A 15046-nucleotide genomic window follows, 5' to 3' on the forward strand; every position below is an offset into this window, starting at 1 on the left:
GTGGGGCTTGAACCAGCACCCTTCTGATTACTAGTCTAGTTTCACTGCTCACTGTAACAGAGCTGGATGGTTTTAATACATTTGACAACACACACACACACACACACACACACACATTTAAGTTTATTAAGGGTTAAGGGCCCAAGAGTGGCAGCTTCACAACGATGGGGCTTGAACCAGCAACCTTCTGATTACTAGTCCAGTGCCTTAACCACTAAGTTTCCACTGCTCACACGTTTTATAAAAAACATTAATTATTTTGGACTCATAAATAGCCGATAGATATAATAAAGGTGAATATTAAGAACAGTATATAATTATATCCTGTCAGACTGAATAACCCCGTGTGTTTCGTGAGGATCACGTCGGCACCCTGGTCGTCTCCGGCTCAGGCTGCAGTGGCCCTTTAAGCCAGAAATAGCTGTTGGTGTGGTGGATGGGGAACGGCGCAGGGGGATGGGAGCTGATAATGGCGAGGTTAGCACCAGCGTTTTAGCTTTTTAACCCTGACACAGCAGGAAAGGAGGAGCACCGAGACCCCCCTCCCATCCCTCCCTCCACTTTTACAGCACAGATCAGCGCTAACGTGGTACAGGAACCTGGCACACCAGAGCAGAGGTGCCCGTCTGGGTTTGGTTTGTTTTACGGGTCACGATACCGACCTCGACATATTAATTGATTGATTAAAGATCAATTCATTGATTCCAATAAAGTCATAATTCTCATTATTAATGAGCATTTAGCAGACGCTTTTATCAATATAATAAAAACAAACGTGAGTTTTACCCCCAGAACCAGATCCCCTGTAAGCGGACGCTCGGTGGCGAGCTCTGTCGTCCCGCGATCGATCCCCCTCTCTCGGGTCGCCCCTCGGACGTGTGAGGGTGTACATATTTCAGCTCGATGTCGACACAGATTAGCGGCTTTGATCAACCGGGGGTTGAAAATCGTCCTGATAAGATCGTGTGCCGGATGTCCGTCTGTGGGGTCCCTGGAGGCCCATCAATAAATTTTTATCTGTGTTTGCCCAGGACGGGGGGGGGGGGGGGGGGGGGGGGGAGATACGCCGTCTATAAAAGGCTTAACCCTCGCGGAGCTTCTGTTTGTGTTTGTGTGTGTGTGTGTGTGTGTGTGTGTGTGTGTGTGTGTGTGTGTGTGTGTGTGTGTGTGTGTGTGTGTGTGTGTGTGTGTTTTGGGAGCGGGCTCGTCTGGGCTCCTATATCCTTCAGTCTGAGGGTCTGGTAATGGTGGGGGGGGTTTGGGAGTCGGGGGTTGAGGGGATCATACATACATTGTGTATTGAGAAGAAACTGAAGCGACATGATGCTCTGTTTGTGTGTCGTCGTTTCCTATGGTTTGCTGATGTACCGCTTTGCCGCTTGGTTTTTACCGCTTGCTGCTGCACATGAAGTTCCATCTGATTGAACTTTTACACCGTTGGCTCCTGGCTTCAAAGCACCACCATTAAGACTTTATTTATAGAGTCTAAAGTGATGCTTCTATATGGCCAAAAGTATTTAGCCGCCTGACCATGAGCTTGTCGGAGTTACCTGGTGTGTTAGCGTTGGTTTGAACAACCTGATGCTTACTGTATTAGCTTATTAGGCTAAAACTGCAGTCATGTAATCGGCGTCTAAATAATCCGCCTTATGAGCTCCATGTCTCCTTCTTCTTCTTCTTCTTCCTCGGCCTTCGTCCCGTTCGGTTACGGGGTCGGCTCTCGGCGGATCGTGATCCGCATCGATTTGGCGCAGTTTTTACGCCGGACGCCCTTCCTGCCACGATCCTCCCTATTCATCCGGGCTTGGGACCGGCACTACAATGCACTGGTTTGTGCATCTAGCGGCCGGGTATCCACAGGACAATTCAGTGTTTCCAATTAGCCTGGTGGCATGTTTTTGGACCGTGGGAGGAAACCCACGCGGACACGGGGAGAACATGCAAACTCCACACAGAAAGGACCCGGACCGCCCCGTCTGGGGATAGAACCCAGGACCTTCTTGCTGTGTTACCCACTAAGCCACCGTGCCGCCCCGGGTCCATGTCTTATTAGAGTCTTAAGTAGTATTTATTAGAGTTTTAAATAATAGATGTCCCGGTTTCTTGGCTAAATGGGGGATTATTATTATTTGTAGATTTTTTTATTAGATTAAATTTATGTGAAAAGTTCAAAATAACAACAAAACGAAGACTCATTTTTTATTATATGCATATTAAATGTAACATGCCCGGTTTTTGGGGGGTTGGTGTTGATTATTATCTGTTCTATATAATTGTTTGTGTTATTAAAATGATGTTTGCTTGATTATTTACATTTTTGGCATTTAGCACGCGTTTTTATCCAAAGCGACTTAAAGCACTGTGACGGTACATTATCTGAGCAATTGAGGATTAAGGACCTTGCTTAAGGGCCCAACAGTGGCAACCTGGCAGTGGTGGGTCTTGAACCAGCCACCTTTCGATTACTAGTCCAGTACCAACTGCCCGTTAAGGCTAATGAACTGTCTATTTAATGGTCAGGCGTTTCGATTTCATCCGTGTGACGTTCCTGGCAGTAGGTTGTGCAGGTCGGTGTCGGCGGTGCACAGGTTGAGTCCGCGCCGCCGGCAGAGCCGAGGGGGGGGGATTAGCGAGGGGATGGAGGGGCGAGAGGAAGGAAGTAAAGAGAGAGCGAGAGTGTTACTCGAGGGCAGAGAGGGATTGTTGGGGGAAGGGTTGCAGACAATGATTTCTCTTTCTCCCCCCCCCCCCCCCCCGTGTGTTCACACACCTTTTCTTTAATGTTCTGATAAACGGAGAGTAAACGGTGTGTGTGTGTTGATTGTAACGCTGTAGCAGGACTGTGCCAGCGTGTGTATGCGTCGCAGGGTTGGGTTGATCATTTCTCTCACTGATAAGACGTCACTTGGCTCGGCGTGTCGGTTGTGTGACTGCGAGGCAGACGTCTACGTCTTAACTATTCCAGGAATTTCCTTCACCCCTTTTTTTTTAGCGAGCAGGACCGCGCCGGGCTGTTGTTTTCCACGGCCGTACGTGAGCGCAGTGTGAGGGGGAGGGAGGGGGGGTTCGCGGCCCGCGAGCTCGGTCTGTAGGGGGCTGGAATGCCGTGCGGCGCTCCCCTGGCCGGGCGGAGGATTAGCGAGACGGCGACTCGGCCGAATTCCTCATGATATTGTGGAGCTCTGGGTGGGAACGTTCAGAGAGGCTTCGTGCTCCTCCTGAGCTTCTTCGGGACGGATTAGTTCGGTTTACATTCCACTGTTCAGTCCCCCCCCCACCTCCCGAAATAACACAGAGGTCTTCGTTCACTTCGTCTTTACGGCTTACTTTCTGGTTTTTTTGGTTGTTGTACCATTTATAAATGTATTATTGTAATTAAACCTGGTATTTAATCAGTAAAACGTTAAAATAACGGAGTAGAGACACGTAAACGTGTAACGAACGTGCCATCGCAGTCTCGGGACGTCTTTTTATACGATTATTTGGGTTTATGACAGTATTTTGACCCACTGAGACTAGATGAAATGGCTGCACATGTTCCAAAACACATGGAACAGTGGACGTCAACAGTGCCAAGGTTGAAAAGAAAACCCAAATTCGTCTCACACTCCTCAGACATCATGTCCGAATGCTCAGATGTGATCAGCTCTGTTAGGGGTTAGAAGCTGGTGGAACACGGATACCACTGTCGACAGTCGAGTGAGCTTTAAATTGGGGTCGGCAATACCGAGCTGATCGATCACATGACGCAGAAGGAGGGGCTTCTTTGATGATGTAAAGCTCACTCGACTGCGAGTAGCCGTTGGCTGGAATACCTCGAAGACTCAGTAGGTGTTAGGGTGGGGTGGGCGGTGCGTCCGACGTAGACGCCTACGATTGTGAAAGCCGGCGGCTCCCCAGATCGACCGGCGACCGGAAAATCAGGCTGAAAACCAGGATGCAGTGTGTGAGCTTGACTTTCTAGTTCGTGTCCCAGATAAATGTTCGTGTTTACACTTCAGAAATCCAGAAGTTGATGCGTCTGTATAACTCATTAATTCTATTCTAAAGTCTATTCTTAAATCCCGGCGCTGCTATACCAGCCAGCCGGGCGTCTTGATTGGAAATGAATTGAAGTGTCGATCATCGGCTTCAGTTAAGAAGGTGATACTGCTCCAGTATATCTGGAATTCTGGTGTTTAGGATTTTTTGCTCTCGGGTGGGGCTTGTACCTGTTGATTAGGTGGCCTGGAGGGAGCACCGGGAGTTCTTGGTGGTGTTTGATACACATTTCAGGAGAAGAGTCAAGCTTGGAAGTCCAAACTCAACCCAACCCAATTCCTCCTGACACACCCGGTCTCTCCAAAAATCCTAAATATTCCCTGTACCTCAATACATTTCACTAGGCAAGCTGTAGCCTAGTAGTTAGGGTACTGGACTAGTAATCAAAAGGTTGCTGGTTCAAGCCTCACCACTGCTTGCTGTTGGGCCCTTGAGCAAGGCCCTTAACCCTCAATTGCTCAGATTGTTTACTGTCACAGTGCTGTAAGTTGCATTAGATAAAAGCGTCTGCTAGATGCTGTAAATGTAAATATTTAGTGGTTATGAATCTATACGTTACCCGTCCCGTGACCCGTTCAGTCCCGGATTATCTCGCCAAGGACCCTCGTTTCGCGTTCCGCCGCTTAATTGCCGCTAATGACGCTGTTTATCAAGAAGGTCAGCTGATGAAGGGCGTCCGAGCGCGCGCTCACCCTCCGCTCTCCTCCCAGTCGCCGAGTCTACAGGCTCTCGAGAGTCTCCTCGTACCGAAGGGTTTCCCGAAATAGACGCCAGCGGTCGGGCTCTGACGTTCGGCTCGAGCCTGCGGACCTTTTCCTGCGAGTTATTTACGGACGGGCAAATCACGGTCGCGCTCGACGTCGCAGAAATATGCAAATGTGGAATGAAATTAGCCGTCACGTCGTGACTGAGGGGAGATGATTTCTGATGGAGCCGTCTGGAGCTTTAACCCATACACCGATCAGCCATAACATTAAAACCACCTCCTTGTTTCTACACTCGCTGTCCATTTTATCAGCTCCACTTACCATATAGAGGCACTTTGTAGTTCTACAATTACTGACTGTAGTCCATCTGTTTTGCTGCATGCTTTGTTAACCTGCTTTCACCCTGTTCTTCAATGGTCAGGACCACCACAGAGCAGGTATTATTTAGGTGGTGGATCATTCTCAGCACTGCAGTGACACTGACATGGTGCTGGTGTGTTAGTGTGTGTTGTGCTGGTATGAGTGGAGTTTTTAAATACCGTGTCCACTCACTGTCCACTCTATTAGACACTCCTACCTAGTCGGTCCACCTTGTAGATGTAAAGTCAGAGACAATCGCTCATCTATTGCTGCTGTTTGAGTCGCTCATCTCACGGGCCACGGGGCGCTGTTCGGACGTGTTAATTTATTTAGATATTTTACACTGTTTGTTTGGACTCGCATTTAGTTTGAATACTTGGCTCTGTACCCAGAGTCGATTTTTGTCTTGTTTTCCATTGTGACCAGAGGAATCCTTATGGTTGAGCATTGCGGTGGGGTAGGAACTGTCGTCCTTGACTCTTCACCTCATCATTACACAACATTCCTCCTCAAAACGTCTTGATATTTCTGTAAATCCTTTAATCCAAAGTGTCTTACAGTAATGTGACGGTATACAGCCTAAGCAATTGTGGGTTGCTCAAGTGTCCAACAGTGGCAGCCTGGCAGTGGTGAGATTGAACCAGCGACCTTTGGACCTTTGGCTACACCTGCCCTTCTGTAGTAAAATTGAACCTTGGGATATGATCCCAAGTTTGATTCTCAGCTCTGCTACCGGTCGGCAGTGCAGACAGTCTGCTGGGTGGGAAAAGACCGGACTAAAAAGTGGACGGGGTCTTCGACATAGCTCGAAGGATCCTGTACAGAAGTGGAGGAACGTGGAGATCAGCGTGCGACTCTCCATGCACGAGGCCGACCTCACGCACCGATCCACCGAAGTGTGGGAACGTGTCGGGCGAATACGCCCTCCTCGGACGCCATCGGGCTCTCCGGCAGCAGTTTTACACACGGAGCGCTCCTGCTAGTCTGAGATGACCGACCGAGACGCTCTTCATCTACAGCTGTAGGACGGACGAGCTCACGTCGGAAAAACTGCTCACGGGAGGACGGGGGCAGATGGACAGAGCGTGTTGTTGGAGATTCTTCTCCTCTCGCTGCTCCTCCCAGTCTCTCAGGACCAGCTGTCAGGAACCATTACACTCGCCACGTCTCACTTTACAGCACAACACCGGAACAATCGAACCCTTCACACCGATGCTCAATCTGTTCGCCGGTACACACGGCACGAGACGGTGTGAATGTTATCGGCGGTGTAGAACGAGACGAGGGTAACGGAGTAATGCTACACGTCATGTGATCGGTATCCTCAGGAATCACCGCTTTGTTATTAGTATTATCATAATAATCGGAGGAGCTTAATACCCTCCAAAGAAGTGAAACACATACACCGATCAGCCATAACATTAAAACCACCTCCTTGTTTCTACCCTCACTGTCCATTTTATCAGCTCCACTTACCATATAGAAGCACTTTGTAGTTCTACAATTACTGACTGTAGTCCTTCTGTTTCTCTACATGCTTTGTTACCCCATTTCATGCTGTTCTTCAATGGTCAGGACCACCACAGAGCAGGTATTATTTAGGTGGTGGATGATTCTCAGCACTGCAGTGACACTGACATGGTGGTGGTGTGTTAGTGTGTGTTGTGCTGGTATGAGTGGATCACCGTGTCCACTCACTGTCCACTCTATTAGACACTCCTACCTAGTCGGTCCACCTTGTAGATGTAAAGTCAGAGACGATCGCTCATCTATCGCTGCTGTTTGAGTCGCTCATCTTCCAGACCTTCATCAGTGGTCACAGGACGCTGCCCACGGGGCGCTGTTGGCTGGATATTTTTGGTTGGTGGACTATTCTCAGTCCAGCAGTGACGGTGAGGTGTTTAAAAACTCCAGCAGCACTGCTGTCATACCAGCACAACACACACTAACACACCACCACCATGTCAGTGTCACTGCAGTGCTGAGAATCATCCACCACCTAAATAATACCTGCTCTGTGGTGGTCCTGTGGGGGTCCTGGGGGTTAACAAAGCATGTAGAGAAACAGATGGACTACAGTCAGTAATTGTAGAACTACAAAGTGCTTCTATATGGTAAGTGGAGCTGATAACATGGACAGTGAGTGTAGAAACAAGGAGGTGGTTTTAATGTTATGGCTGATCGGTGTATGCAGCGTAGAGAAACTGAGTCTGTTTGGTTCCATCGTCTTCGTGGCTCTTTAATATCATTTTATCTGTCTCACGATAACGTGTCTTTTTATTCTTTATTCTTTATAGAAATAGTATCAGCGTTATTCTTTATTCTGACGACTCTGTGGCTGATCAGGAGTAATAATCATCTGATGATGATGATCTCCACCAGTCTGTGTGTGATCATTATTAGCTATAGTCACTGATTAAACGACTCCGGGGTCGCCGTGTGTGTAACAGCAGGCTTGTAAGGTCCCGACCCCTCATCACCGCGCCTCTGTATGACTTACGCCGCTCCCTGTGGGGTCGTTCTCCGCCGATCATTAACGAATCACCATGGGAACCCGCGACTCCATCCTCTCCGCCGATAACGACGATCAGAAGGGACCACCCTGCAACCCTACAACCGAACCTTCTCTCCGAAAGCCAAATCGGCCTCCTTTTACCTCCACGTTCACGTCTTCCACCCTCCATGCGCTCGCTCTTTCACCCCCCCGGACCCTGACCTGACCTGACGTCGTGGGCGCTGATGGCGTCAGAAAAAGGGACTTTGTTACCAGGCAGATGGCACTCATCCGCCCGCACTATGGAGATACATGAGTAGATCCCTCGCTCTTCCGAAAAAATCCCTCCCTCCCCGCGTCCCCTCCGCTTTTATTATGTGCAAAGTAAACCTGTGAATAAGCAAACCAATAACACCTGTCCCCCGGGGGGGGTGATGGCGGCGGAGGCGCCGCAGGGCTGGTTTACACAGCGGAGGGGCGAAGGAGGACTTCTGCACTCGATTTATTCCAATAAACAAAATATTTACTGTGTATTATTTTTATATCATTTTATTATGGTAAACTATTTAGCTAAAGGTGTAAACCACTCAGTTCAGGTGTGTTAGCCACGCCCATCAGCACGTTTCTACATCAATCATATAATAAATCCTATGCAAATACGCGGCGACGGTTTGAAGACTCGTTCCAGCGCGATTAAACGTATAGTCTGACGAGTCCCGACCACAAATCCCCACAGAATACTCCTATAGAGGATATGGAAAGTCCTATAGAGGTGGTAACTCCATAATAATGAATGCACCTTGTTTTGAAATGGGATGGTGTCCGCATACTTTTGATTAGTGATCTAATTTATGGAACCTGAGACTCTCTTTGATTCCCAGCCGTGCATATGCCAGCTTGTCTATATATTGGTACAGGGCAGTTGTAGCCTAGTGGTTAAGGTACTGGACTACCAATCAAAAGGGCGCTGGTTCAAGCCCCACCACTGCCAAGTTGCCACTGTTGGGCCCTTGAGCAAGGCCCCTAAATCTTCATACCGCCACAGTACTGTAAGTCACTTTGGATAAAAGCATGTAGTAGAAATAAAAGCTGCTTTTTGATGCGTGACTAAAATCGACACGCTAAGTGAGCCATGGACAGATGACGTCACATCAGCTTGTCAGATCATGCTATTGTGGGACTGTTAAGCGTTCCTCCTAAATCTAAGCTGGCTTCCTGCTTGGGAATACGTCACGTACCAAACGACGCTGTAAACGGACGTCACGGACGCATGGCGGATCCATCCAGGCCTCTTCTCTATCTGCCCTCCGCCTCTGTTCAGCTCCGGCGTTCTTTACTTCCTCCTCACTCGCTCTTATCTGTCCTCGGTTTGCATTTCCTGCCCTGTTTTCACCCGCTGATTGCCTGCACCCACCCACCCACTCCGGGTGGTTCTCGCTCTAGACGAACACTGAGCCACACACATGGAATCCGGACTGGAAGAGGAGAAGAAGGTGCGACGCCGGACCGGCCTCCGGTCCTCCAGTCCACGTTCGGCCTCAGACTGAGGGTCTAATTTCAGCGAGCGAACCGCAGGCGGTGGGCACGGCCCCAGCAGGAAATGGAGGCAGGGCCGCTGCCTGCCTGTTTAGACTGCTGCCGGTGGTGCCGAGTGGCCCTGGGCCATGAGCTCGCTCTTCCACGCTCCGTAGGGGTTTGTGATGGTCTGATAAGGCTGATTGATTCAGGAAGCAGGCGGGAGATGTGAGGAAGGAGGGGAGGGTTCAGCTCCTGGTGTTTGCTGTGGAATCAACACGGTATCTTTACGAGCTCGTGATAACGTGGCACTTCTGCCCGGTTGGTTCAGGTAGTTCGGGGAAGAGGGGTGTTGTGGGAGGAATTCGGGAAAGTGAGCTACACTTGTCCGCTTTGGTTGTTAATCGTGCTGAAGTGATGCTTTTCCAATAAAAAAGGGAATTTAATACTTAAGTAATATAGATAAGAGGTGATATTGAAAGTCTTTGCCAGTTTGGGTGGGGTGCTGGGTTGGGGGGAAGGTTGTACCTCTACCATTATATAAAAGAATATATAGGATGCCTTATTTGTCATATATACAGGTGTACAGAACTAGGGTCAGAGCACAGGGTTAGTCATTGTACGGCACCCCTGGAGCCAAAGGGCCTTCCTCAAGGGCCCAACAGTGGCTGCATGGCAGAGCTGTAATCGAACCCTCTACCTTTAGATTAATAGTCCAAACTTCTACACACTAGGCTACCACGGTCCCAAAGGCATCATCTAGGCGTCTACATAAATCCTAAATCTTAAGTCGTAAATCTCATGTATGGGTTTGGTGATGTTACCTACACCCATTGCTAACAGGGGCGTGAAACAGACGTGCATTAGACACGCACTGGCACTAGAATGGGTAGTACTGAAGTTGGGTTGCCACTTTTCCACCCAGTTCATTCATCCAGTTCTTCCTCAGTCAGCCATAAGTGCTGTCAGGTAAAGGTTTGCTTCTCTGGAGCGTCATGAATCTTTCAGGATCAGCATATGTTATGTTTTGGGGTTATAATGCTCTAAAGCACACCACCCTTGGACTCTTGAGCCAGTCTGAGAAACAAACATAGTTTGGTGGATGCAGACAGTGGCTGCTATTATCATTAGTAATAGTACCAGCTGTGAAGTTTGGTGGTGGGTGTCTAATGTCTAATGGTCTGATGCCGTTTTTGATGGTTTGGATCGCTCCAGATGCTCTTAGATCCAGTACAGGTTGACTACAGTGGGTAGAACTTTGGGCTACAAATTGAAAGGTTGCGAGTTCGAATCCCAGCTGTTGGGCCCTTGAGTGAGGCCCTTAACCCTCTCAGCTCCAGAGGACTTGCGCTCTTGACCTCAGCTTCCAAACAAGCTGGTATATGTGGAAAAACTGTAGAATGGAGGCTTTAATAGCAGCAACAGTGGACTGACCACGTATTAATGAGGGCATTGGTAGCTCAGTGGTTAGGGAACTGGGATAGGAATCAGAGGGTTGCTGGTTCCAGCCCCACTGCTGCCAAGGTGCCACTGTTGGCCCTTAAACCTCAACTGCTCAAACTGTGTTCAGTCATAACTGTAAGTCGCTCTGGATAAAAGCGTCTGCTACATGCAGCAAATGTAATGTTCATGTGTCCACATACTTTTGGCTCTGTGGCCTCCCAGTCCTCACGCCTGTGTTACCCCATGCTGGTAGGATCTACAGTCATTAGTCCTCGTAAACGTCCCAGCAGAAGGCGGCCGAGATCCTCCGATTGTTAGGCAGATGTTCCACCGTGGAGGCCCCACGAGACTCCATTTAGAAACATGTTCTGCCCACACCAGGGTTTTTACCGCGCCGGCCTCGGGCTCGGCTCAAGACCTGTAATCTCGCTTTCAGGGGCGACTCCTTTCTTATGAAAATGAGCCGCCGATCCTCCTCCCGCTCTCCACCGTTTACCCAGGAGCTCGTCCTCCCGCCTCACGGAGCTCCCGAGGAGGCCGGACGTCATCCCCCGAGGAGCGACCCTGCACGAGCCCGATACCCCAAAAATAGAACCGTGTACGACAAGTTATTTAGTTCAGATCTTTCAGCCACACCCACGGTTGTGCCAACAGTTTAGGGAAGCTCCCGTGCACAAAACAGTTTCTATAAACATGGTTTGGTTGGATGAGGAGGTTTGGTGTGGAGAAACTTCGCCCTCAACCCCACTGATCACTCTATCATTCAAGCCAGGCTTTCTCGTCCAACATCAGCGTCCAGCCTTAAAATGGTACAAATTCCAACAGGCACACTTCTAAATCTTCAGAAAAACAGAGGCCAAATGGAAAAAAGAGGCTTTTATAGTGATGAATGTGTCTCAGACTCCATATCATTGTCTTCGGTTTTTCCATATAATTACAGAAGGGAATGTCTAAGAAGCTCAAAGTCAGGTGTCCACATATTTTTGGTCATATAGTGTATGAATGAAGCAGTGAGCTGTATTTAAGGCTCTTCATAATATTTACATTTTCGGCATTTAGCAGACGCGACTTACAGTGCTGTGACAGTATATATTGTCCAAGCAATTGAAGGTTAAGGGCCTCACTGAAGGGCCCAACAGTGGCCCATCGGTAGACTATCCCACACCAGTCACCAGCCGCTTGTTATCACCTGCCAGTGTTGAGTTCCAAGCCGTAGCCTAGTGGTTAAGGCACAGGACTAGTAATCCGAAGGTTGCTGGTTCAAGCCCCACCACTGCTAGGTTGCTGCTGTTGGGCCCTTGAGCAAGGCCCTTAACCCTCAAGACTGTATACTGTAACTGTAATGTAAGTCCATTTGGATAAAGGTGTCTGTGTTATGGCTCTGATTTTCATTTCATTTTCGGCATTTAGCAGTCATGCTATACTCCATGTGAAACACCCCCCCCCCCCCCCCTTTTTCGGAGTATCACAGCGGGAAGAGACCCTGTCCGGCCTTCCCACCCTCAATCGTGTCCAGTTGTGTCTGTGTGGGTGCCCGGACAGGTCGGTGGATTCCAATTCTCTATTCAACCCCAAAAAAATCAACCTCATACAGGTGTGTAATAACGCATCGCTGCTTGTATATGAATATTTGTAATTGTTTTTATTGACGATCGATACGCTGCACAGACGGAAATTAAGCGTGATCAAATCTGGTCTTGATTTGAAGGACATTTCTGATAAACTGTCTAAATTGAACACTGACTGGACTGGATCGACCCCCTTCTGATTCAGATCTAGTGCACATGTGCCAAATCCGGCCCGCCACGTCATTTCACGTGGCCCACGAGAGCTTAAAAGACGTACGTAAAATCGTACATAAACTGCATCTCTTTCGACGCATGCCGATTTTGTGACCCGCAAAATGACTGCATCCCACATCCTGCCACTAGATGGCGGTGTATCCACATCAGCATTTAACTGAGGCGGTTTTCCATCAAGTGATGCTGAGAAATATTTACAAATGAAAGATGTGAAAGTGAAAACAAGTCTGTGCTTCAGGAAGAGAAACCGGTGCGTCTCTTGTGTTATGAGGCCGTGTCTGTGGTAAAGGAGTTCAATATAAATGTAGATATACGTCATAAATATACAGTATAAATTTGGCACAGGTTGTCCACGCCTTAAAAGACGACTGCAATCACAGCAGGATACGTTAAGATTGTCCCTCTGAGGGTCACCATGATGCTGACGTGGCCCTCGGTGAGTGAGTTTGACGCCCCTGATCTAGTGGATCCGAGTGACTGTTGACATTTTGTCCCCCTGAGTTAAGCTCCCTCACATTGTGTGTTTATGGTGCTCGGACACTAAGAGGATTACCCCCCGGACTCTTAAATACGTCCCTCTGGCCCAATTCAGCACCGTGAGGGGATTAAACTCTGGGAGCACGCTCAAACTCGACGTGAACGCTCATCCGAACATGTTCCCTCACATACGACGAGTGTGTCGGACGCACCGAATCGTCCAAGTGTGTGTGTGTGTGTGTGTGTGTGTGTGTGTGTTATGAACTAGGACGTGTGCCAGCGGAGCTTTTCTTAATCTCTAAACACTTTTATTTTGAAGGTTGGCACCACGTCTCTCCGTCTGTCACCTTCCTAACAGAGCCAGATGTAACAAGATGAAGGTCTTAAGCAGGATTTAAGTTCAGGATAATATCCTACCTGTCGTAAGTCCTTTAAATCCCCACCCTTGTTTTAATCAGCTTTCACTCGCTCCAGTCAGTACGGGAGATTGAACTCTTGGATGTAACCCGTTACCTTCTGTTCTAATTCATGTCCACATTAAACAAAGTTAAAGGGGCGACACAGTGGCTTGGTGGGTAGCACTGTCGCCTCACAGCAAGAAGGTCTAACCCTTATCTCAGTGATAGTTGGTTGGCGTAACAGACTGCTGCGCCACCCAAGCGCCATGAAAACTGCACTCTATTACACTATAGGGGGTATTTTGGCTGTTTTTGACCGTGTCTATGGGTATCCATGTCTGCTCTTTTTGTGGTTGATTTTAATTAGGAGAACAGCACAGCTCGTGTACGGTCTCTGAGTCTGAGGCATTAACAGAATAACCGAGATCATCAGGAAGCGAAACGCTTTCCTCGCACCATCGAAGACGCCCCGCACGCGACCCTAAACGCCGCTCACCGTAATCGACCCTGATTGATTAGGGTCCAGACTTCTGTACAAATTTGCTGCTCATTAAAAAGATGAGCGCTCTCTGATGAGCCCCGCCAGCGCACATTTCCGCTATTGATTTTGCTGATGCTTCTGTTTTTTTTACTGCACGAGCGACGCTTAGAACAACACCGGTGCGGGGCGCGGGGTCGGAGAAGCATCTCGCGTCCGATTCTCAACCGGTATGAAAATACGGTCGGGACGTCAGTCTGTCAGTCTGAAGCACCATAAGCTTGGTGGACGCTCCGTTCCTAAAGTATGATCATTAACCTTAATTTTTTATTATATTTATTTAATTTATAGGAGTGTTTGTGAGGTTCTGGATCACTGTAGGTGTTCTGATTCATGTCAGAGTCCGAGCATGATGGACTTAATGGACTTGGTTTCGTGGTAGAACAGGAAAGGGCCTTCCCTAAACTGTTGTTGCAAAGTTTAAAACTTGTACAGAACACTAATATCATTTTAATCACTTGTTTGAACGCCATAATACAGAGGGGTGTCCATATACTTTCTGTACACATTGTTCCTACTTCATTTATAGGAGCGTTTGTGAGGTTCTGGATCACTGTAGGTGTTCTGATTCATGTCAGAGTTTCGTGGTAAAATGGAAAAGGGCCTTCCCTAAACTGTTGTCGCATGGTTGAAAACATGTACAGAACAATATACAGTATTTTGAGTTACTTGTTTGAACTCCGTAATGCAGAGGGGTGTCCATATACTTTCTGTACACGGCGTTCTTGTAGTGTTGGACATTTTCCTTCAGTATAAGCTCCTGGAACATCCGTGTCACTGTCCACAGTCGAGCAAGCTTTACAAGGTCTTGGATTCAGAGGCCTTTATGTACAAAAAATAGTAAATAAAGAACGACATGGACCGTGAAGCTCGACGATACACAGTAGTTGATCTCATGGGTCGATAAAATTCGGGAGCAGAGGCGCTGACTGCGCTTGCTTGACCGTGGACAGGGTCGCCCGTGTTCAGGACGTCAGCTGTACTGTGTCGGATGTCGGATGCCTGGAATGCAGTAAGTACTCTTTTAAGACGACTTTGTTTTTTCATCTCTTCCCAGAGCGCAGCGGCAGCGCCCAGCCCTCTTCTGGGCAACATGCCACCCGGAGATGGCATGCCAGGTGGACCCATGCCTCCAGGCTTCTTCCAGGTAAGCCCTTTTACCTCAGAAGCTTTAATAACCGGTCTGCATTAGCCTTCAGTATCAGAGCCTCGAACACCCCCCCTCCCGAATCTATACACACACACACACACACACACACACACACACACAC

General features: G+C 48.5%; 1 protein-coding gene across 5 annotated transcripts in view; it reads left to right on the plus strand.

Annotated features, from left to right (window-relative positions):
* ssbp3a (single stranded DNA binding protein 3a) overlaps positions 1-15046 on the plus strand; it is a 30756-nt gene that overhangs the window by 7527 nt on the left and 8183 nt on the right. For 4 of the 5 annotated variants that reach the window (XM_062987388.1, XM_062987389.1, XM_062987390.1 and 1 more), the window contains exon 5: positions 14833-14922. In XM_062987388.1, the coding sequence (XP_062843458.1) occupies positions 14833-14922 (90 nt within the window). Of the gene's footprint in view, positions 1-13123; positions 13262-14832; positions 14923-15046 lie in introns of those variants that run through there. The other variant, XM_062987392.1, reaches the window with a different exon arrangement.

This window comes from Trichomycterus rosablanca, chromosome 25 (assembly GCF_030014385.1).
Source record: "Trichomycterus rosablanca isolate fTriRos1 chromosome 25, fTriRos1.hap1, whole genome shotgun sequence".
Classification (NCBI taxonomy): domain Eukaryota; kingdom Metazoa; phylum Chordata; class Actinopteri; order Siluriformes; family Trichomycteridae; genus Trichomycterus; species Trichomycterus rosablanca.